The sequence below is a fragment of the Oncorhynchus mykiss genome, chromosome 5 (genome assembly GCF_013265735.2).
Source record: "Oncorhynchus mykiss isolate Arlee chromosome 5, USDA_OmykA_1.1, whole genome shotgun sequence".
Lineage (NCBI taxonomy): Eukaryota > Metazoa > Chordata > Actinopteri > Salmoniformes > Salmonidae > Oncorhynchus > Oncorhynchus mykiss.
The window spans coordinates 28,086,659-28,109,821 of NC_048569.1; the positions used below are offsets into that span (position 1 = coordinate 28,086,659).

Consider the following 23,163-nt stretch of genomic DNA (forward strand, 5'->3'; position numbering starts at 1 on the left):
AATGGCAGGCAGCTCTGGCTAATCCTATGTGGCCGTTGGCCCCCACAGACCTGGAGAGGGCCCCTATGTGTCCTAATGAGGTTGGCATTTAGCGGACTGTTAGCCGGGATGGGCAGAGGGAGGGGTTGGTGGGATGGAGGCTCCAGGGTTCTGATGTGCGATGCCCCCACCTCAGGGCCCTCCATCCTAGCTGTTTTGATCCCATGCGGCTCCTGTCTGGAGCTGGAGCACCCTCCCGAACCCCGGCTGAGGTCCATACACATGCTAAACACACACAGAGAGCAGTGACAGAGGTATGTTCACACAATCCAGGCACATACTGTCTGTCGTTTAGACACACTATCATTCATGTTGGAGACGACTCCAGAAGTTGTTTCAGTCTCTGTTGTGTATGTTCTGTTTGTGTTCATTATTCTTTGATACACTATTACTACACTGTTTTGGAGCACATAAAATGGCCTGGGTTGAAAGTGCTTTGAATAAACATTGTTTTTATTCTGAATAGGTTACTATATCTGTGTATCACAATTGTATGCTACATTTTAATAGCAGAAGGGTAGAGGGTTGAGGCCTTTGTATGTGGTAGATTTGGTGACTATTGTCTCAAGAGTTGGTGCAGGGAGGGATAGAATTTAATACACACAGTGCTACATGGACCTCTCATAGGGATACAACAGAGGATGTAGAAAGAATGCATGACTCATGCCAGTGTGTCACTGTTAAACTCATTGTTGCAGAAGGTTTAGTATCGCTGGTTTACTTAACACCTCCAGCTTTAAGAATGTTCCAGATGGGAAAACTAGGATGACTCAGGCAGGCCTAAATACTCAGATAAAACCAAGGTGTGTGTGTGCACGTGCATGTGCATGTCTGTTGTACAGTAGCCTATGAGAAGTTGAAGCATTGGAGTGTTCTGTCAGCCCCATCTGCCTTCCAGACAGGCATGTAGAGACACATCCCTACCGCTTAAATTCATCTCAGGAAGGTGGAATCAGTCTGTGTCTGAAGCATAGGTTTTCCCTATGACCTTTGCAACTATGTTACAGTATGCATGGCAAAAAATGGTTAGACTTACATACCTTTAGGGATGGGAACATTTATTCATGTCAAAGAATTTAGACAACCTACAGTGTTTCCACATGAATAGTATCTGCAAACAAAACAATAACAGTACTGTCTGACACTGTCTTAATTAGAAGACCATTTCAAATCTGTGCAATTAGATTTGATGAGATCTACACTGAGATCATTTGAGCATTAACAGACTGGTCTCTTCAGATGCATTTTCTCTGCCGCAGTGAGCATCACTGGGGAAATAGCTCCCACTGGTGGATGCTGGTTGCATGGCAACCTGTTGGGCTCAGCCATTGAATTAGGAGTACTTTTATAGGATCTCTAAGGGCTCAGCTGCCTCTTGGTCCCCACACAGACATTTAGAACATGTTGAACCAAAACAGGTGGAAACCTAAACAACATGGAAATGGTCATGGAAAAGGGTAAATTGCAACTTGACTTTCATCTGGTGCAACCAACCCCTGGCCTTTTGGAAATGTTTCTGTGTCGCAGCCGTCTGCAGGTTGTCCCTTCTAAAAGAAAAATGGCGATACGAAATAAAGATTGCAGTCACAGTGCAGTAAGTGGTTAGAGTAAAATAAGCTACTCTGTCCTTTATTCACTGAAGCCTTTACCATCCGATCTTGGCTTATTCAATTGGATAAACATCAGATGGTGGCTTGAACATAGGTCAAAAAAAAGGTCAGTGTGCAACATGCATATTGGTAAATGCCATCTCTACTGGATTGGGTTTCGGGACATTGTCGTGAAATTTCATGAAATGGCAACACTTGTGTACTCTCCTTCTGTTGAGATGTAAGATTGATTCTTACCACTAGAGGGTACCCTCATACCCTCATATTTGACTGTTAGTAGCACTTAGCTTATGCCTACTCGAACACATTCAACATTATAACCTTGTTTAATCTTTGAAAATGTGAGAAAAGACAGTCCTGTGGCTTGATATATGATTATTGGACTAAATAATTTTCACTTTAAATTAAGGATTTTATTCAATGCAATTAGACTAGATATAAATACTTATTTTTGAAGCAGGATTGATTGGAAAAGATTCATTTAGACATGCAGCTACCTTACATTATAGACATAGGAAATAGAACATCTGAAAGCCTTACAACACACTGTCTTATAACCAGTTGGTTGGAGTTGGGAATTTAATTAAATATTTTCTAATTAAGGAGTATAATTTGATTTAGCCACTTTAGACCAACCTTGTGTTTGGGATCCAGACTAGTCAGTGTATAGTGTTATCTTACTGCTGTCCCCGCTCTTGGTTTGATAGAATTTGTGTTTCATCTAACCTAAAGGCAATTCCTTTTAGTGCCCCCTTCTCTGACCCAGTCATCTAATCTCAGTACAGGTGGTAGTTGATTTGTCCATTAATGTTGCTGATTACATTAAGGTCTGGGTTTAGTCATTATTGATGGCCTTGAATTAGAACTATTGTAAAGGCATAATGAAAGTACCACACACACTGACTTAGTAGCTCACTCCCTAAACCCCTTTACACACCCATCCACCCACACCCAACCTCACCCACACACCCTCTCCCCTACCCCCTGCTAAATGTGGCCCTGGCCCTGAGCCAGCATACTCTGTCTGTACTGAGGAGGGACAGAGTCAGATGACGTGCTCCTGCACCATGGGAATGCTGCCAAAACAAACTCAGTGACCCTCCTCTTCTCGCTCTCCTCCCCGCCACACTCCGCTCTGCCCCCTGGATAAGATTACACAGCACCGCCGCTGCCGTCATGATACCACTGAATTACCCATGAAGGGAGAGGAGGAAGGTAGGTAGGTAATGGAATAGTAGAAGAGAAGAGAAAAGGGGAAGTGAGAGAGGAAGGGGATGAAAAAGATTAGGCCCAAATGTAAAATAGGAAATAGGAGGAAATACATCAGAACCCAGGGGAAGAAAGATAAAAGCAGAAACCGGTGTAGACAAAAAGGTGGTTTCTTTATTTGTTGTGTCAGAGTATGGTGCCTTAACACAGGGCTTCACCAATCCTACAGTGGGACTGTGACACTCCACAAGAGTCTGTGTTTGTGTGAGTGTACAAGACTTGTGCAGTACTGGTACCACCTGCACAGATCTATGGAACAATCACACCATATTTGGGTTTTATGATGTTCCCTCTCAGATACAGGTGGCTACACAGGGCATATGTCCACAACCAAAGAGAGCATTTATCCCAGGATGGAATGGACTGCAGGTGAATGGGAAGATGGAGGGAGTGGATGATAGTAAGGGATGGGGGGGACAGTCACTTTCTCTCCCTCTTGACGTGTCCAGGCTAGCTTACTTCTTAGCCTTGCCCTGGGCAGCCACAGCCTCCATGGCCTTCTTCACGGTCTCGGCATCTCCCAGGAAGGCCATGGGCTTGACCGGCTTCAGATTCACGTCCAGCTCATACACGATGGGTATACCTGTTGGCAGGTTCAACTCCATGATGGCAGCGTCGGACATGCCTGAGACAGACAGACAGACGTTAGGAATGAACAGAGGATAGGGTGGGAAATCCAGACTGATCATTCATGTTCAAGGAAATTCACATTAGACACTGTATTCGACTTGTATACCCAGTGGAGGGGAAATCCTTTCTACGGATGTTAAGTACAGATCCTTGAAGGCTGGTATATTTTTAGCTAGTACCCACTACACAGCTCTCTCTACAAAATAAACATTTGGTGCCCTTCAACAGGCGAGGTCATCCATACTCCTCTTTCAGGGGGGAAATAAGTAGCTTGTTCCCTTGTCCTTTCCCTGACCCTTCCCTCTGTCCTCGTCTCTCCCTCTCCCTCTGAAACCCTGTCTGCATCACCCTGGTCCCACCACTCCTAGAGAATGCAAAACCTTTCTGCAGAAAGGTCGTGCCCATAACGGACCACACCGATGGCCTTTCCACTGTGTTGGTCTGAGCTCCAGGGAGAGAGCCACAGTTATTTATCGATTGCTGGTAATCTGGGAATATGCGTGTGTGTACTCTATGTATGTGACTGGGTGCTTGTGATGTACCATGCCTATGGGTCCAGCTGTTACATTCTCAGTGACCCACAAACAATCAACAGCCTATTAGGAATTTACTGTGTACAGCCAGCCCCTACATCAGTGTAGGGGAGAGTGAGGTAAATTGAGCCATTTTTTACATTCAGCATCACTACGTCAAGGGAAACATAATATTATTTCTAACAAAGATATCTACATACATTTCAGGATGTTGTGTGTAATTAGAATTCATGTATACATAACAGGTTTGAAAACAGCTTGTGTGGGGTATGTGGTAAATTGAGCCGCCTTGGGGTAAATGGGTGAAGGTGTCCTGTGACGCTAGGTGATGGTGTCCTGTGACAGTGGGTGATGGTGCTGGTAGGTCAAAGTTTAATTCATGGAATGGGGGTGTGGTATATTGTATGTCTTAACATATACAGTAGATCTCTGTTCAATATCACTTATCCTTCCATTTCTTGACCAGTTGTCTGGGACAGGAATATTGTTTCGATGTACACATTCGTAGGCAAGTTCTCTGCATTTGAGGCTACTAAGCCCATTAAACTTGTCAACGAGATTCTTGATATGTTTAGCAAGTTCAGGCAGACTCCAGGTCATCAGATAAGACCTTGTGTGCCTCTGCTACTCTATTATAGCCTCTCTTTCGCACTGTTGCGTGTTCGTTTTCATTTTTGTCAATGTACCTCTTCAGTGTCATTCAGTCTATTTTATTTATCTCTTGCTGCTGCTCAAATGGACTTCTCTTTTTTCACTTCCTTGGCTGCTCTCAAGAACCTCAAGGGAGGCTAGATCCCCACTTCAATCTGTGCAGTGGCTATGCATCTGTTAGATCTGTGTTGTGAGTGATGTTTGACTCCATGCCATACTGGACATGCCTTGTGAAACATTATCTCTAACCTTTTCCCTCAAGTACTCTCTCATTTCCAAGTGATCCCATGTTCCCTCCTGCCTTGTGTGTTTGTCATCTTCTATGTTAGTTGTACCACTCTCTCTCCATGTCCTCCCCTCTCCTCTCTCCCTTTCCCCCTTCTCGCACACCCTCGCTCTCTGTCTGTTACCAGCTAACACAGCAGCCCATAATACTCACCCTCTAAGTGCTTGACAATTCCGCGGAGGCTGTTGCCGTGGGCAGCAATGATGACGTTCTTGCCGGCCTTGATCTCAGGTGCGATGACATCGTTCCAGTAGGGCAGGGCGCGGGCAATGGTGTCCTTCAGGGACTCACATGTGGGCAGCTCACCGGGCTTCAAGCCCTTGTAGCGCCTTGACTGGTGGGAGGACAGAACAGCATGTTGAGTTGTACTGCTCAAATGTATCATCATGTTGGGTTACACTTCTCAAATGTATCATGTTGGGTTACACCGCTCAAATGTATCATCATGTTGGGTTACACCGCTCAAATGTATCATCATGTTGGGTTACACCGCTCAAATGTATCATCATGTTGGGTTACACTGCTCAAATGTATCATCATGTTGGGTTACACTGCTCAAATGTATCATCATGTTGGGTTACACTGCTCAAATGTATCATCATGTTGGGTTACACTGCTCAAATGTATCATCATGTTGGGTTACACTGCTCAAATGTATCATCATGTTGGGTTACACTGCTCAAATGTATCATCATGTTGGGTTACACTGCTCAAATGTATCATCATGTTGGGTTACACTGCTCAAATGTATCATCATGTTGGGTTACACTGCTCAAATGTATCTTCACAACAGCAGGTGCTGACAAGTGTGATGTAACATACTAGAGGTCTGCAAATTAAACCTGGCAGAGCTTACTTAATAACTCAAGTGTACATGTTGCAGTTTTACAGTCCATGTTTAGGCTCATACAAGTAGTCATACATGAGAAGTCATAGAATTTAATTCAATGCTGTTCCATTCATTCAATGGTGTTTTACTTCAAATGAGACCTGCAGGTCTTAGTCTTGTAGATCTGAGCAAGTCATAGATAACCAGGCAACATGAGGATTTCTTGTAAAACTTGTGCATATTCTAGGGGAGTTTTACTTTTCAAAGTCAGGTGTTATTATTCTATATCATCAATCACACACTTAAAACTTGAATCACAGGTGTGTTTTGTGTAGTACTAGCACCACCAATACTCCAACACCACTCCTCCTACCTCACTGATGATCTTGTGGTAGGCGTGGTTGTGTTCCATTGGGGGAGGGGGGGTGTCGAAGGAGCGACGCCAGATCTTGACCTGCTCCTCTCCATGCTTCTCGGCTGTCTCTGCCTTGTTAAGACCTGTCAGGCCGCCGTAGTGGCGCTCGTTCAGACGCCATGTGCGGTACACGGGCAGCCACATCTGGTCTGTGCCTTCCAGGATGGTCCACAGGGTCTTGACGGCCCGCTTCAGCACAGAGGTGTGGCAGATGTCAAACTTCATGCCAGCCTCCTTGATGGCCTTAGCACCACTCTTGGCCTCCTCCAGGCCCTTCTCGCTGAGCTCGGCATCAAACCATCCACAGAATTTGTTGTACTGGTTCCACTCACTCTCGCCATGACGGACGATCACCAACTTATGGGCAGTAGTCATGTTTAAGTTCCTTTAACCAAACACAGGAACCACAGCCCTCCCTTATAGTACACACACTCTGAGACCAACAGCCCCAAGCGACTCTTACCACACCTTTTATATCACCCTGGAATGTGGCCCTGTGTAGCTGCCAGTCCTCCACTGTTCTCCACCAATGAGGGCACTTCACCTTCTGATTGACAGCCATGCTCAGCCAATAGGGCAGGGCCTCCTGTGGGCTAGAGGGACATGTCCCAGCTGGGAAGGGCAGAGGTCAGGGATTGAGCCAAAATAGCAACATGACTTTTAAACTCAGAGCTGTGGAGTAAAAGTGTAAAGATCAGAGTAAGCTGCTGCTGCTGAGGCATTGTAAAGAGTCTGTAGAGTGTCTGAGAGGAACAGCCATATCATTGAAAGTTAGTTATCTAACTCTTGCCATGCACTTTATATCTTTATCCAAAACCATTACTGATACAGCTATACCATGCAATGAGGTAGTAGTGACCAGGGAAAAACAGACTGAAGCATTCTGGACTCCTGAGTGGTGCAGGGTACTAAGGCACTGCACCTCAGTGCTAGAGGTGTCACTACAGACACTATGGTTCAAATACAGGCTATATCACAACCAGCTGTGATTGGGAGTCCCATAGAGAGGTGCACAATTGGCCCACCATTGTCTGGGGTAGGCTGTCATTGTAAATAATAATTTGTTCTTAACTGACTTACCTAGTTAAATAAAGTTTTTTAAAAACAAACATGAGGTGACATTGGGGGCAGCTATAGGGCTTGAATACCACTGAGGAGATGACACATCACGCACTACAGAACTATACATACTCCAAAGAAAACTTAATCAAAACTCTACTTATTATTGGTCACATACACATATTTAGCAGGTGAAGTGAAATTCTTGTGTTGCTAACTCCAACAGTGCAGTAAAATCTAACAATACACAACAATACAGACACATCTAAAAAGTAAAATAATGGAATTAAGATATATATAGAAATATTAGGATGCCCGGAGTATAAATATATATAGTACCAGTCAAAGGTTTGGACACACCTACCCAGAGTTTTTGTTATTTGGACTATTTTCTACATTGTAGAATAATAGTGAAGGCATCACAACCATGAAATAGCATGTATGGAATCATGTAGTAACCAAAAAAGTGTTAAACAAATTGAAAATATATTTTAGATTTTTAGATTCTTCTAAGTAGCTATGCTTTGCCTTGATGACAGTTTTGCACACCCTTGGCATTCTCTCAACCATCTTCTCCTGGAATGCTTTTCCAACAGTCTTGAAGGAGTTCCCACATATGCTGAGCACCTGTTGGCTTCTTTTCCTTCAGTCTGCGGTCTGACTCATCCCAACCATCTCAATTGGGTTGAGGTCGGGTGATTGTGGAGGCCAGGTCATCTGATGCAGCACTCCATCACCCTCCTTCTTGGTCAAATAACCCTTATAGCCCTGTTGTGTCATTTATCCCTTAGTAGTGGTTTCTTTGCAGAATTTTGATCATGAAGGTCTGATTCACGCAGTCTCCTCTGAACAGTTGATGAAGAGATGTGTCTGTTACTTGAACTCTGTGAAAGATTTATTTGGACTGCAATTTCTGAGGCTGGGTACTCTAATGAACTTATCCTCTGCAGCAGAGGTAACTTTTTATTTAGTGTTGTGGTATCTCTCTTGTCGTGATGTGTGTTTTGTCCTGTATTTTTATTTAGTTTTTAATCCCAGTCCCCGTCCCTGCAGGAGGCTTTTTGCCTTTTGGTAGGCCATCATTGTTAATAAGAATTTGATCTTAACTGACTTGTCTAGTTAAATAAAGGTTAAATAAATAAATAACTCTGAGTCTTTCTTTCCTGATGTGGTCCTCATGAGAGCCAGTTTCATCATAGTGCCTAATGGTTTTTGCTACTGCACTTGAAGAAACTTTCAAAGTTCTTGAAATGTTTCTGATTGACTGACCTTCATATCTTAAAATAATGATGGACTGTCGTTTCAAATCAAATGTATTTATATAGCCCTTCTTATATCAGCTGATATCTCAAAGTGTTGTACAGAAACGCAGCCTAAAACCCCAAATAGCAAGCAATGCAGGTGTAGAAGCACGGTGGCTAGGAAAAACTCCATAGAAAGGCCAGAACCTAGGAAGAAGCCTAGAGAGGAACCAGGCTATGAGGGGTGGCTCTTCTGGCGGTGCCGGGTGGAGATTATAACAGAACATGGCCAAGATGATGATGCCGCAGGCAGAATAGTTGAAACTGGAGCAGCAGCACGGCCAGGTGGACCAGGGACAGCAAGGAGTCATCATGCCAGGTAGTCCTGAGGCATGGTCCTAGGGCTCAGGTCCTCCAAGAGAGAGAAAGAAAGAAAGAAAGAGAGAAAGAGAGAATTAGAGAGAGCATACTTAAATTCACGCAGGACACCAGATAAGACAGGAGAAATACTCCAGATATAACAGACTGACCCTAGCCCCCCGACACACAAACTAATGCAGCATAAATACTGGAGGCTGAGACAGGAGGGGTCAGGAGACACTGTGGCCCAATCCGATGATACCCCCAGACAGGGCCAAAAAGGCAGGATATAACCCCATTCACTTTGCCAAAGCACTGCCCCCACACCACTAGAGGGATATCTTCAACCACCAACTTACCATCTTGAGACAAGGCCGAGTATAGCCCACAAAGATCTCCGCCACTGCACAACCCAAGGGGGAGGGGGGGGGGGGGGGGGGGTGCCAACCCAGACAGGAAGACCACGTCAGTGACTCAACCCACTCAAGTGACGCACTCCTCCTAGGGATGGCATGGAAGAGCACCCGTAAGCCAGTGACTCAGCCCCTGTAATAGGGTTAGAGGCAGAGAATCCCAGTGGAGAGAGGGGAACCGGCCAGGCAGAGAAAGCAAGGGCGGTTCGTTGCTCCAGTGCCTTTCCGTTCACCTTCACACTCCTGGGCCAGACTACACTTAATCATAGAACCTACTAAAGAGATGAGTCTTCAATAAACACTTAAAGGTTGAGACCGAGTCTGTGTCTCTCACATGGCTAGGCAGACCATTCCTTAAAAATGGAGCTCTGTAGGAGAAAGCCCTGCCTCTAGCTGTTTGCTTAGAAATTTGAGGGACAATTAGGAGGCCTGTGTCTTGTACGTGTAGGTATGTATGGCAGGACCATATCAGAAAGATAGGTAGGAGCAAGCCCATGTAATGCTTTGTAGGTTAGCAGTAAAACCTTGAAATCAGCCCTTGCCTTGACAGGAAGCCAGTGTAGGGAGGCTAGCACTGGAGTAATATGATACATTTTTTTTTGGTTCTAGTCAGGATTCTACCATCTGTAGTTAGCACTAACTGAAGTTTATTTAGTACTTTATCCGGGTGGCCGGAAAGTAGAGCATTGCAGTAGTCTAACCTAGAAGTGACAAAAGCATGGAATATTTTTCTGCATCATTTTTGGACCAAACATTTCAGATTTTTGCAATGTTACGTAGATGGAAAAAAGCTGTCCTTGAAACAGTCTTGATATGTTCGTCAAAAGAGAGATCAGGGTCCAGAGTAACGCAGAGGTCCTTCACAGTTTTATTTGAGACGACTGTACAACCATCAAGATTAATTGTCAGATACAACCGAAGATCTCTTTTTTTCTTGGGACCTAGAACAAGCATCTCTGTTTTGTCCAAGTTTAAAAGTAGAAAGTTTGCAGCCATCCACTTCCTTATGCCTGAAACACAGGCTTCCAGTGAGGGCAATTTTGGGGCTTCACCATGTTTCATTGAAATGTACAGCTGTGTATCATCCGCATAGCAGTGAATGTTAACATTATGTTTTTGAATGACATCCTCAAGAGGTAAAATATATAGTGAAAACAATAGTGTTCCTAAAACGGAACCTTGAGGAACACCGAAATGTACAGTTGATTTGTCAGAGGACAAACCATCCACAGAGACAAACTTATATCGTTTCTATTGGCTTATTTGAGATGTTCTTATTTGAGCTGTTCTTGGTCTTTTACCAAATAGGGCTATCTTCTGTATACCACTCCTACCTCGTCACAACACAACTGATTGGCTGAAATGCATTAAGAAGGAAAGAAATTCCACAAATTAACTTTTAACAAGGCACACCTGTTAATTGAACTGTATTCCAAGTGACTACCCCGTGAAGCTGGTTGAGAATTTCAAATATAAATATACTTTGAAGAATTTCAAATATAAAATATATTTTGATTTGTTGAACACTTTTTTGGATACTATTGTACATGATTCAATATGTGTTATTTCATAGTTTTGATGTCTTCACTATTATTCTACAATGTAGAACATTGTAAAAAATAAAGAAAAACCCTTGAATGAGTAGGTGTGTCCAAACTTTTGACTGGTACTGTATATATATATACTCTGGACATCCTAATATTTCCATATAAATATATGTGTAACGGATGTGAAACGGCTAGCTTAGTTAGCGGTGGTGCGCACTAAATAGTGTTTCAATCGGTGACGTCACTTGCTCTGAGACCTTGAAGTAGTAGTTTCCCTTGCTCTACAATGGCCGCGGCTTTTGTGGAGCGATGGGTAACGATGCTTCGTGGGTGTCAGTTGTTGATGTGTGCAGAGGGTCCCTGGTTCGCGCCTGGGTATGGGCGAGGGGACGGTATAAAGTTATACTGTTACATTGGTGCCGTGACCCGGATCACTGGTTGCTGCGGAAAAGGAGGAGGTCAAAAGGGGGGTGAATGTAACGGATGTGAAACGCTAGCTTAGTTAGCGGTGGTGCGCACTAAATAGTGTTTCAATCGGTGACGTCACTTGCTCTGAGACCTTGAAGTAGTGGTTCCCCTTGCTCTGCAAGGGCCGCGGCTTATTTGGAGCGATGGGTAATGATGCTTCGTGGCTGTCAGTTGTTGATGTGTGCAGAGGGTCCCTGGTTCGCGCCCGGGTATGGGCGAGGGGACGGTATAAAGTTACACTGTTACATTGGTGCCGTGACCCGGATCACTGGTTGCTGCGGAAAAGGAGGAGGTCAAAAGGGGGGTGAATGTAACGGATGTGAAACGCTAGCTTAGTTAGCGGTGGTGCGCACTAAATAGTGTTTCAATCGGTGACGTCACTTGCTCTGAGACCTTGAAGTAGTGGTTCCCCTTGCTCTGCAAGGGCCGCGGCTTATTTGGAGCGATGGGTAGTTATTGTTTTTGGTGCCGTTTCTAAAGGACATTTAGGCCTAAACTGCATTTCACCCATCTATTATCAGTAGTTTTTTTACATATGCATGTGATGGGATGTATAGAAAATATGAACAGTATATGGGTAGAATATGTAGTATATCTGAAGAATAGTATATTAGTTAAATAGGATGGCCTTGACTAGAATACATTATATACATATGAAGTGTGCAAAAGAGTATGTAACATTATTAAAGTGACCAGTGTTCCATGACCATGTTCTGCACATAGGGCAGGTAGCCGGCTAGTGACTAAAGTTCAGTGCAGGGTACTGGGTGGAGGCCGGTTAGTAGTGACTATTTAACAGTCTGATGGCTTTGAGATAGAAGCTGTTTTCCAGTCTCTTGGTCCCAGCTTTGATGCACCTGTACTGACCTCGCCTTCTGGATGGAGACAGGCCTTGGCTTGGCTGGCTGAGGTCCTTGATGATCTTCCTGGCCTTCCCGTGACACCGGGTGCTGTAGATGTCCTGAAGGGCAGGCACTGTGGCCCCAGTGATGCATTCGACAGACCACACAATCCTCTGGAGAGCCCTGGGGTTGCGGGCCATTTCAGATTGTCAGTGATGTTTACGCAGAGGAACTTGAAGCTTTTCACCTTCTCCACTGCAGCCCCCTCGATTGGGATGGGGGCATGCTCCCTCTGCTGTCTCCTGAAGTCCACAATCAGCTCCTTTGTTTTGTTGATGTTGAGGGAGAGGTTATTTTCCTGGCACCACTCTGCCAGGGCCCTCACCTCCTCCCTGTAGGCTGACTCATCATTGTTGGTAATCAGGCCTACAGTACCACTGTTGTGTCATCCCAGTACAACCACCATTTGATCTTCACAGGACAACTGTAGTCAACCACACCATGTTTTTAAATGTGACCTTTATTTTTCTAGGCAAGTCAGTTAAGAACACATTCTTATTTACAATGACAGCCTACCGGGGAACAACTGCCTTGTTCAGGGGCAGAACAACAGATTTTTCCATGGTCAACATTGGGATTCGATCCAACAACCTTTCAGTTACTGGCCCAATGCTCCACTAGGCTACCTGCCGCGCCTGAATCATAGCTATAGTAAGTACATGGGATGTTTGAAATTCAATTCATGTAGAAACGCAGCAAGGTTTCAAACCAATCCTACCATCCACTTAAACTCTTGGGCCAGTTCAGGTTAAAATACTGATTCTGCATTAAACTGACTGAGGCCAAACTTTAGGGCTAAATCAATGTCCACTGCTACCAATCAAAAATATGAGCCACATTGAGAAAAAAGAGAAATACAATATCACCACATACAAAATTAATGGAACTCTAGGCATGAAGCCAAACTGTGTATCATATATCACAAAATAGGACAGAGAGCTTGACGAATCACAAAGAGAGATAAAGACTGAGGATGCTGCAGTGAAAGAGAGAGAGAGAGAGAGAGAGAGAGAGAGAGATAACTAGAAAGAGCAAGAAAGAGAAAGCAGGTGAATAGGGTAGGGCAGAATAATTGTGCAGTTGAAAGAGAGGGGAGTGAGAGAGGAGAGGAGAGGAGGGTGGTGTGGAGGGGATGGGGGGTCCTTGGTGAGTATGACTGTACTGATGAGTCAGCTTGCGGCAGTACCCCACACCTACACTAAACATTGTCGTTGCCTTGTCAGCAAAATACATACAAACACACTCAAATTCATACACTCATCTCAATAAGTACAGCCAAAATACACAGTATACTGCATCCAAACACGGACTCATACCAGCCTGCTCTTTGACCAGATCCTCATACTGTAAACTACTGGTCACTGCTATCCATTCTGTCAGTCAACAGTCTTGGACACTATCAAAGGTGTCCCCTCCCCTCCCCCCACCTCAGGATGAAGAGGAGAAGGAATAGGAGGAAGTGTGTGTCAGCAGTCAAGCAGGCAGGGGGGCAGGCAGGCAGCAGTATTTTTGACCAGTCATGGTTCCCTCTTCACGCTTCAGCTGAAAGATGAAACTGTTTTTCTTGTTAGGGAATTAACATGAAGTCTAACTTCAAAGCCCTCTGTGTTCCTTCCAGCAAAAGCGATCATGAAAATCTATTTGAATGAATATAACCCATTCCGTATAATAAACAAACCAATACATTATCATTACAAAAATTGAAACATCTTCACAGACATCATTTATACACATTAGCATTACAGCACCTGATAGGGGAGAGTGGGGTATGTTGAGACATTTTTTACATTTAGTATATAGTATTATTTTTAACAAAATACAGTATATCACAAAAGTGAGTGCACCCCTCACATTTTTGTAAATATTTGAGTATATCTCTTCATGTGACAACACTGAAGAAATGACACTTTGCTACAATGTAAAGTAGTGAGTGTACAGATTGTATAACAGTGTAAATTTGCTGTCCCCTCAAAATAATTCAACACACATCCATCAATGTCTAAACCGCTGGCAACAAAAGTGAGTACACCCCTAAGTGAAAATGTCAAAATTGGGCCCAAAGTGTCAATATTTTGTGTGGCTACCATCATTTTCCAGCACTGCCTTAACCCTCTTGGGCATGGAGTTCACCAGATCTTCACAGGTAGCCACTGGAGTCCTCTTCCACTCCTCCATGATGACATCACGGAGCTGGTGGATGTTAGAGACCTTGCACTCCTCCACCTTCCATTTGAGGATGCCACACAGATGCTCAATAGGGTTTAGGTCTGGAGACATGCTTGGCCAGTCCATCACCTTTACCCTCTGCTTCTATAGCAATGCAGTGATCGTCTTGGATGTGTGTTTGGGGTCGTTATCATGTTGGAATACAGCCCTGTGGCCCAGTCTCCGAAGGGAGAGGATCATGCTCTGCTTCAGTATGTCACAGTACATGTTGGCATTCATGGTTCCCTCAATGAACTGTAGCTCCCCAGTGCCGGCAGCACTCATACAGCCCCAGACCATGACACTCCCACCACCATGCTTGACTGTAGGCAAGACACACTTGTCTTTGTAGTCCTCACCTGGTTGCCGCCACACACGCTTGACACCATCTGAACCAAATAAGTTTATCTTGGTCTCATCAGACCACAGGACATGGTTCCAGTAATCCATGTCCTTAGTCTGCTTGTCTTCAGCAACTGTTTGCGGGCTTTCTTGTGCATCATCTTTAGAAGGGGCTTTCTTCTGGGATGACAGCCATGCAGACCAATTTGATGCAGTGTACGGCGTATGGTCTGAGCACTGACATGCTGACCCCCCACCCCTTCAACCTCTGCAGCAATTCTGGCAGCACTCATCCATCTATTTCCCAAAGACAACCTCTGGATATGACGCAGTCTTGGACACTATCAAAGGTGTCCCCTCCCCTCCCTCCACCTCAGGAGGAAGAGGAGAAGGAATAGGAGGAAGTGTGTGTCAGCAGTCAAGCAGGCAGGGGGGCAGGCAGGGGGGCAGGCAGGCAGCAGTATTTTAGGATTTTTGGGGATTTCTTTACATTTGATTGTGTTACAAAGTGGATTCAATTGTCATTTTTTTCCAACAAACTACACAAAATATTCTGTAATGTGAAAGTAGAAGAAAAATTCCAACATTATTTTAAGATAATTTAAAAATAAAACACTAATAAACCATGATTACATAAGTATTCACTGCTCTGTCAATACATGTCAGGAACACTTTTGGCAGCGATTACAGCAGTGAGTCTTCCTGGGTAAGTCTCTAAGAGTGATTACAGCAGTGAGTCTTCTTGGGTAAGTCTCTAAGAGTGATTACAGCAGTGAGTCTTCTTGGGTAAGTCTCTAAGAGTGATTACAGCATTGACTCTTCTTGGGTAAGTCTCTAAGAGCTTTCCACACCTGGATTGTTCAATATTTGCCCATTATTCTTTTCAAGCTCTGTCAAGGTGTTGGGGATTATGGCTGGACAGCAATTTTCAAGTCTTACCATAGATATTCAAGCAGATTTAAGTCAAAACTGTAACTTGACCACTCAGGAACATTTACTGTCTTCTTGTTAAGTTATTCCAGTGTAGATTTGGCCTTGTGTTTTAGGTTATTGTCCTGCTGAAAGGTGAATTTCTCTCCCAGTGTCTGGTGTAAAGCAGACTAAGTCAGGTTTTCCTCTTGGATTTTGCTCCATTCTTTTTCTTTTTATACAGAAGAACGACCCAGTCATTGCTGATGTCAAGCATACACATACCATGATGCAGCCACCAGAATGCTTGAAAATAAGGAGTCAGTTACTCAGTGATGTTGTGTTGGATTTGCCCCAAAAAATAAAGTTTTGCATTTATTCTGTGAATTTAAAAAATATATATATTTTCACTTTGTCATTTAAGTCATTATTGCGGAGTCACTACAATGTTGTTGATCCATCCTCAGTTCTCCCATCCTCAGTAGCTGTTTTAAAATCGCCAATGTCCTCATGGTGACATCCCTGAGCAGTTTCTTCCTGCAGCTCAGTTCAGAAGGACCAGAAGGACTTATTATGTGATTTGTTGAGCCAAAATGTACTTCTAAACAAATGTAGGCTTGCCTGAACAAAGGGAGTGTTATGGTGCGTGAATGAGGACCCAAAAGCGAATTAACAAACAGAGTACTTTAATGACGAACATACGTGGGCTCAGATGGACAGGTAGATTCCGACAGGACAGGACAAGGTTGCAGCACACACGATGATAGTCTGGTTCAGGCATGAGACACACAAACAAACAAACAAGAATCCGACAAGGACAGGAGCAGAAACAGAGAGAGATATAGGGACCTAATCAGAGGGAAAAAGGGAACAGGTGGGGAACGGGGTGAATGGGTAATTAGGAGGAGACAAGGCACAGCTGGGGAAAAGAGGGGGAGAAAAGGTAACATAACAACGACCAGCAGAGGGAGACAGGGTGAAGGGAAAGGACAGAGACAAGACAACATGACAGTACATGACAGTACCCCCCCACTCACCGAGCGCCTCCTGGCGCACTCGAGGAGGAAGCCTGGCGGCAACGGAGGAAATCATCGATCAGCGCACGGTCCAGCACGTCCCGAGAGGGAACCCAACTCCTCTCCTCAGGACCGTACCCCTCCCAATCTACTAGGTACTGATGACCACGGCCCCGAGGACGCATGTCCAAAATCCTACGGACCCTGTAGATGGGTGCGCCCTCGACAAGGATGGGGGGGGGGGGGGGAAGACGAGCGGGGGCGCGAAGAACGGGCTTGACACAGGAGACATGGAAGACCGGGTGGACGCGACGAAGATATCGCGGCAGAAGAAGTCGCACTGCGACAGGGTTAATGATTTGAGAAATACGGAACGGACCAATGAACCGCGGGGTCAACTTGCGAGAAGCGGTCTTAAGGGGAAGGTTCTGAGTGGAGAGCCAAACTCTCTGACCGCGACAATATCTAGGACTCTTAGTTCTACGCTTATTAGCAGCTCTCACAGTCTGCGCCCTATAACGGCAAAGTGCAGACCTGACCCTCTTCCAGGTGCGCTCGCAACGTTGGACAAAAGCCTGAGCGGAGGGGACGCTGGACTCGGCGAACTGAGATGAGAACAGCGGAGGCTGGTACCCGAGGCTACTCTGAAAAGGAGATAGCCCTGTCGCAGACGAAGGAAGCGAGTTGTGGGCGTATTCTGCCCAGGGGAGCTGTTCTGACCAAGACGCAGGGTTGCGAAAAGAAAGACTGCGTAAGATGCGACCAATAGTCTGATTGGCCCGTTCTGCTTGACCGTTAGACTGGGGGTGAAAGCCGGAAGAGAGACTGACGGAAGCCCCAATCAAACGGCAAAACTCCCTCCAAAATTGAGACGTGAATTGCGGACCTCTGTCCGAAACGACGTCTGACGGAAGGCCATGAATTCTGAAAACATTCTCGATGATGATTTGTGCCGTCTCTTTAGCAGAAGGAAGCTTAGCAAGGGGAATAAAATGAGCCGCCTTAGAGAACCTGTCGACAACCGTAAGAATAACAGTCTTCCCCGCTGACGAAGGCAGTCCGGTGACAAAATCTAAGGCGATGTGAGACCACGGTCGAGAGGGAATGGGAAGCGGCCTGAGACGGCCGGCAGGAGGGGAGTTACCGGACTTAGTCTGCGCGCAGACCGAACAAGCAGCCACGAAACGACGCGTGTCATGCTCCCGGGTGGGCCACCAAAAACGCTGGCGAATGGAAGCAAGCGTACCCCGAACGCCAGGGTGGCCGGCTAACTTGGCAGAGTGAGCCCACTGAAGAACGGCCAGACGAGTAGGAACGGGAACGAAAAGAAGGTTCCTAGGACAAGCGCGCGGCGACGGAGTGTGAGTGAGCGCTTGCTTTACCTGCCTCTCAATTCCCCAGACAGTCAACCCGACAACACGCCCCTCAGGGAGAATCCCCTCGGGGTCAGTGGAGGCTACTGAAGAACTGAAGAGACGAGATAAAGCATCAGGCTTGGTGTTCTTAGAGCCCGGACGATAAGAAATCACGAACTCGAAACGAGCGAAAAACAGCGCCCAACGCGCCTGACGCGCATTAAGTCGTTTGGCAGAACGGATGTACTCAAGGTTCCTATGGTCAGTCCAAACGACAAAAGGAACGGTCGCCCCCTCCAACCACTGTCGCCATTCGCCTAGGGCTAACCGGATGGCGAGCAGTTCGCGGTTTCCCACATCATAGTTACGTTCCGACGGGGACAGGCGATGAGAAAAATACGCGCATGGGTGGACCTTGTCGTCAGAGAGGGAGCGCTGAGAAAGAATGGCTCCCACGCCCACCTCTGACGCGTCAACCTCGACAACGAACTGTCTAGAGACGTCAGGTGTAACAAGGATAGGAGCGGATGTAAAACGATTCTTGAGGAGATCAAAAGCTCCCTGGGCGGAAACGGACCACTTAAAGCACGTCTTGACAGAAGTAAGGGCTGTGAGAGGAGCTGCCACCTGACCGAAATTACGGATGAAACGACGATAGAAGTTCGCGAAGCCGAGAAAGCGCTGCAGCTCGACGCGTGACTTAGGAGCGGGCCAATCAATGACAGCTTGGACCTTAGCGGGATCCATCTTAATGCCTTCAGCGGAAATAACAGAACCGAGAAATGTGACGGAGGAGGCATGAAAAGTGCACTTCTCAGCCTTCACAAAAAGACAATTCTCTAAAAGGCGCTGGAGGACACGTCGAACGTGCTGAAGATGAATCTGGAGTGACGGTGAAAAAATCAGGATATCGTCAAGGTAAACGAAAACAAAGATGTTCAGCATGTCTCTCAGGACATCATTGACTAATGCCTGAAAGACAGCTGGAGCGTTAGCGAGGCCGAAAGGAAGAACCCGGTATTCAAAGTGCCCTAACGGAGTGTTAAACGCCGTCTTCCACTCGTCCCCCTCCCTGATGCGCACGAGATGGTAAGCGTTACGAAGGTCCAACTTAGTGAAAAACCTGGCTCCCTGCAGGATCTCGAAGGCTGAAGACATAAGAGGAAGCGGATAACGATTCTTAACTGTTATGTCATTCAGCCCTCGATAATCTATGCAGGGGCGCAGAGACCCGTCCTTCTTCTTGACAAAAAAAAACCCCGCTCCGGCGGGAGAGGAGGAGGGGACTATGGTACCGGCGTCAAGAGCTACAGACAAATAATCCTCGAGAGCCTTACGTTCGGGAGCCGACAGAGAGTATAGTCTACCCCGGGGGGGAGTGGTTCCCGGAAGGAGATCAATACTACAATCATACGACCGGTGTGGAGGAAGAGAGGTGGCCCTGGACCGACTGAACACCGTGCGCAGATCGTGATATTCCTCCGGCACCCCTGTCAAATCACCAGGCTCCTCCTGTGAAGAAGAGACAGAGGAAACAGGAGGGATAGCAGACATTAAACATTTCACATGACAAGAGACGTTCCAGGAGAGGATAGAATTACTAGACCAATTAATGGAAGGATTATGACAAACTAGCCAGGGATGGCCCAAAACAACAGGTGTAAAAGGTGAACGAAAAATCAAAAAAGAAATGGTTTCGCTATGATTACCAGAAACAGTGAGGGTTAAAGGTAGCGTCTCACGCTGAATCCTGGGGAGAGGACTACCATCCAGGGCGAACAAGGCCGTGGACTCCCTTAACTGTCTGAGAGGAATGTCATGTTCCCGAGCCCAGGTCTCGTCCATAAAACAGCCCTCCGCCCCAGAGTCTATTAAGGCACTGCAGGAAGCTGACGAACCGGTCCAGCGTAGATGGACCGACAAGGTAGTGCAGGATCTTGAAGGAGAGACAGGAGTAGTAGCGCTCACCAGTAGCCCTCCGCTTACTGATGAGCTCTGGCTTTTACTGGACATGAAGTGACAAAATGACCAGCAGAACCGCAATAGAGACAGAGGCGGTTGGTGATTCTCCGTTCCCTCTCCTTAGTCGAGATGCGGATACCTCCCAGCTGCATAGGCTCAGCTCCCGAGCCGGCAGAGGAAGATGGTAGTGATGCGGAGAGGGGGGCAACGGAGAACGCGAGCTCCTTTCCACGAGCTCGGTGACGAAGATCAACCCGTCGCTCAATGCGAATAGCGAGTTCAATCAAGGAATCCACGCTGGAAGGAACCTCCCGGGAGAGAATCTCATCCTTTACCTCTGCGCGGAGACCCTCCAGAAGACGAGCGAGCAAAGCCGGCTCGTTCCAGCCACTGGAGGCAGCAAGAGTGCGAAACTCAATAGAGTAGTCTGTTATGGATCGATTGCCTTGACATAGGGAAGACAGGGCCCTGGAAGCCTCCTCCCCAAAAACAGATCGATCAAAAACCCGTATCATCTCCTCCTTAAAGTCCTGATACTGGTTAGTACACTCAGCCCTTGCCTCCCAGATTGCGTGCCCCACTCACGAGCCCGTCCAGTAAGGAGAGATATGACGTAGGCGACACGAGCAGTGCTCCTGGCGTAAGTGTTGGGCTGGAGAGAAAACACAATATCACACTGGGTGAGGAACGAGCGGCATTCAGTGGGCTCCCCAGAGTAACACGGCGGGTTATTGATTCTGGGCTCCGGAGATTCGAAAGCCCTGGAAGTGGCCGGTGGATCGAGGCGGAGATGGTGAACCTGTTCTGTGAGGTTGGAGACTTGGGTGGCCAGGGTCTCAACGGCATGTCGAGCAGCAGACAATTCCTGCTCGTGTCTGCCTAGCATCGCTCCCTGGATCTCGACGGCTGAGTGGAGAGGATCCGAAGTCGCTGGGTCCATTCTTGGTCGGATTCTTCTGTTATGGTGCGTGAATGAGGACCCAAAAGCGAATTAACAAACAGAGTACTTTAATGACGAACATACGTGGGCTCAGATGGACAGGTAGATTCCGACAGGACAGGACAAGGTTGCAGCACACACGATGATAGTCTGGTTCAGGCATGAGACACACAAACAAACAAACAAGAATCCGACAAGGACAGGAGCAGAAACAGAGAGAGATATAGGGACCTAATCAGAGGGAAAAAGGGAACAGGTGGGGAACGGGGTGAATGGGTAATTAGGAGGAGACAAGGCACAGCTGGGGAAAAGAGGGGGAGAAAAGGTAACATAACAACGACCAGCAGAGGGAGACAGGGTGAAGGGAAAGGACAGAGACAAGACAACATGACAGTACATGACAGGGAGTGAATACTTATGCAACAACTATGTTTTTATTCATTTGTAAAAGTGTCACATTTTATTTTTACTTTGACATTATGTAGTATTGTATGTAGATCAATGACAAAAAACGCATAATTAAATATTTTTAAATCCCACTTTGTTACGCAATAAAATGGGGTTGAATACTTGGGGTTGAGGCCCACTGTATATTTCAGGATGTTGTGTATCCTTGGAAATAATCAGTTTAGCAAGCTCAGTCAAATCCATGACTGATCTACAAATAATAATGAGTAGTTATTTATGATGCAAGGTGATTTGTAGATCAGTCTGCTGCAATGTCGAACAAGCCCCCTGTGTGCCTCTGCTACTCTATCATAGGCTTTCTTCCACACAGGTAAAATGTTTTATTTTTTGTTAATGGACCTCTTCGGTGTCATTCGGTTAATTGTTTCATCCCTTGCTGCTGCTCGAATGGACTCTAACTTCATTGGCTGTTCTTTCAAGAACTTTAAGTGGGGGCTAGACCCCTGCTGGTTTTACATGTGTATACACAGGGCATGATGATGTCTGTTCTGTAAAAATAAAAATGCCCTATCTTCATATGCATAAAACTGACAAAATGTGATCATCATTTGTATAGGGTATGTTGAGCCATTGGCTCAATTGCCACTGGCCAAATGGCACAACTTACCCCAAAGCAATTTTTTTTCCAATATTAGCTCACACAGCTACAAGAATGCACTTTCATGCTAGGTTCAGGACCTTATATTGAAGCTTATAGAGACCACAACTGATGTATAAAACAGTCTTAGAACTATCTACTTTGGGTTAGATACAAGCACCATGAAACATATAACGCAATACATTTATTTGTGAAAATCTGTTTTTTGTACCTAACTTGCTTACCACTTTTTACATGTGGTTTCTTCCTTTACAGACTCCATGAAATTATGACCTCTTCCTAAATATTTGGTCACATTATTCATTTTGTGTATGGTTTCCTAGAGTCAAGGGGTGGCTCAGCTAACCCTTTAGCACGACTTACCCCACTCACCCCTACAGAAGAAGTATCTACAGGCACCAAACAGTAGCTTACCAGCCATGACGTATAAGTAAATAAGCACTCTGAGATTCATCGCATATTTGACCATGTATTTGACCAAATACAATCCAGCTGTGTGTTCTGTGTTTATCATTGCAGGTTTTCAGAGGTCATGGGTGTATTTCTCCTATTGGCCAGCAGGGGAGGTGCCGTGCCACTGTATGATTACATGCTGTGTATAATAGGAACACAAAAGCTGCTGGAGAGTCAGGACAGCCCATTCTCTTCCCCTGTAGAGAGGACTGCAGAACCTTCATTCAAATGAGTACAAACTCAAGTCATCTCATGCGACTATTCATTTTTTCAATGACTGCAGGTACAGTGCAGATAATATACTTCACTAGCCAGAGGCTTTAGCTATCTGACTCTACTTTTCTGTACATTAACTTGTGAATATTAGTAGTCAAGGTTACTGTGTATGACAGAAACACTGTAGAGCAACTAAAAACATGTTAACCTCTGTTCTACTCTCAAAAACACAAACATCTCTCTTTCATCTGCCCCCTCTCCCTTTCCCTCCCCATCTCTCGCCATCTCTATATCTCCTTCCCTCCCCCTCTCTCTCCTTCCTTATTCTCTTTCTCTCATTCTCCCTCTCTCTCCGTTGCAGTGTTAGGCTTTCGATCCTGCGTAGTCAGAGTTTGGGAAACTGCTTGCGTCAGAGCTCAACCTTTTGCTATAAAAGCTGGAGCCACT

The 23,163-nt window shown here is 45.7% G+C and overlaps 1 protein-coding gene across 1 annotated transcript; it reads right to left on the bottom strand.

Annotated features, from left to right (window-relative positions):
- Positions 1-3,012: 3,012 nt before the first annotated feature.
- LOC110523533 (phosphoglycerate mutase 2) lies at positions 3,013-6,735 on the bottom strand. Its single transcript, XM_021602314.2, has 3 exons — positions 6,221-6,735; positions 5,172-5,352; positions 3,013-3,543 (listed from the first exon to the last, which is right to left on the bottom strand). Exons 1-3 carry the CDS (start codon positions 6,635-6,637, stop codon positions 3,374-3,376), a joined length of 768 nt encoding a protein of 255 aa, XP_021457989.1. The 5' UTR covers positions 6,638-6,735; the 3' UTR covers positions 3,013-3,373.
- Between the last annotated feature and the right edge of the window lie 16,428 nt (positions 6,736-23,163).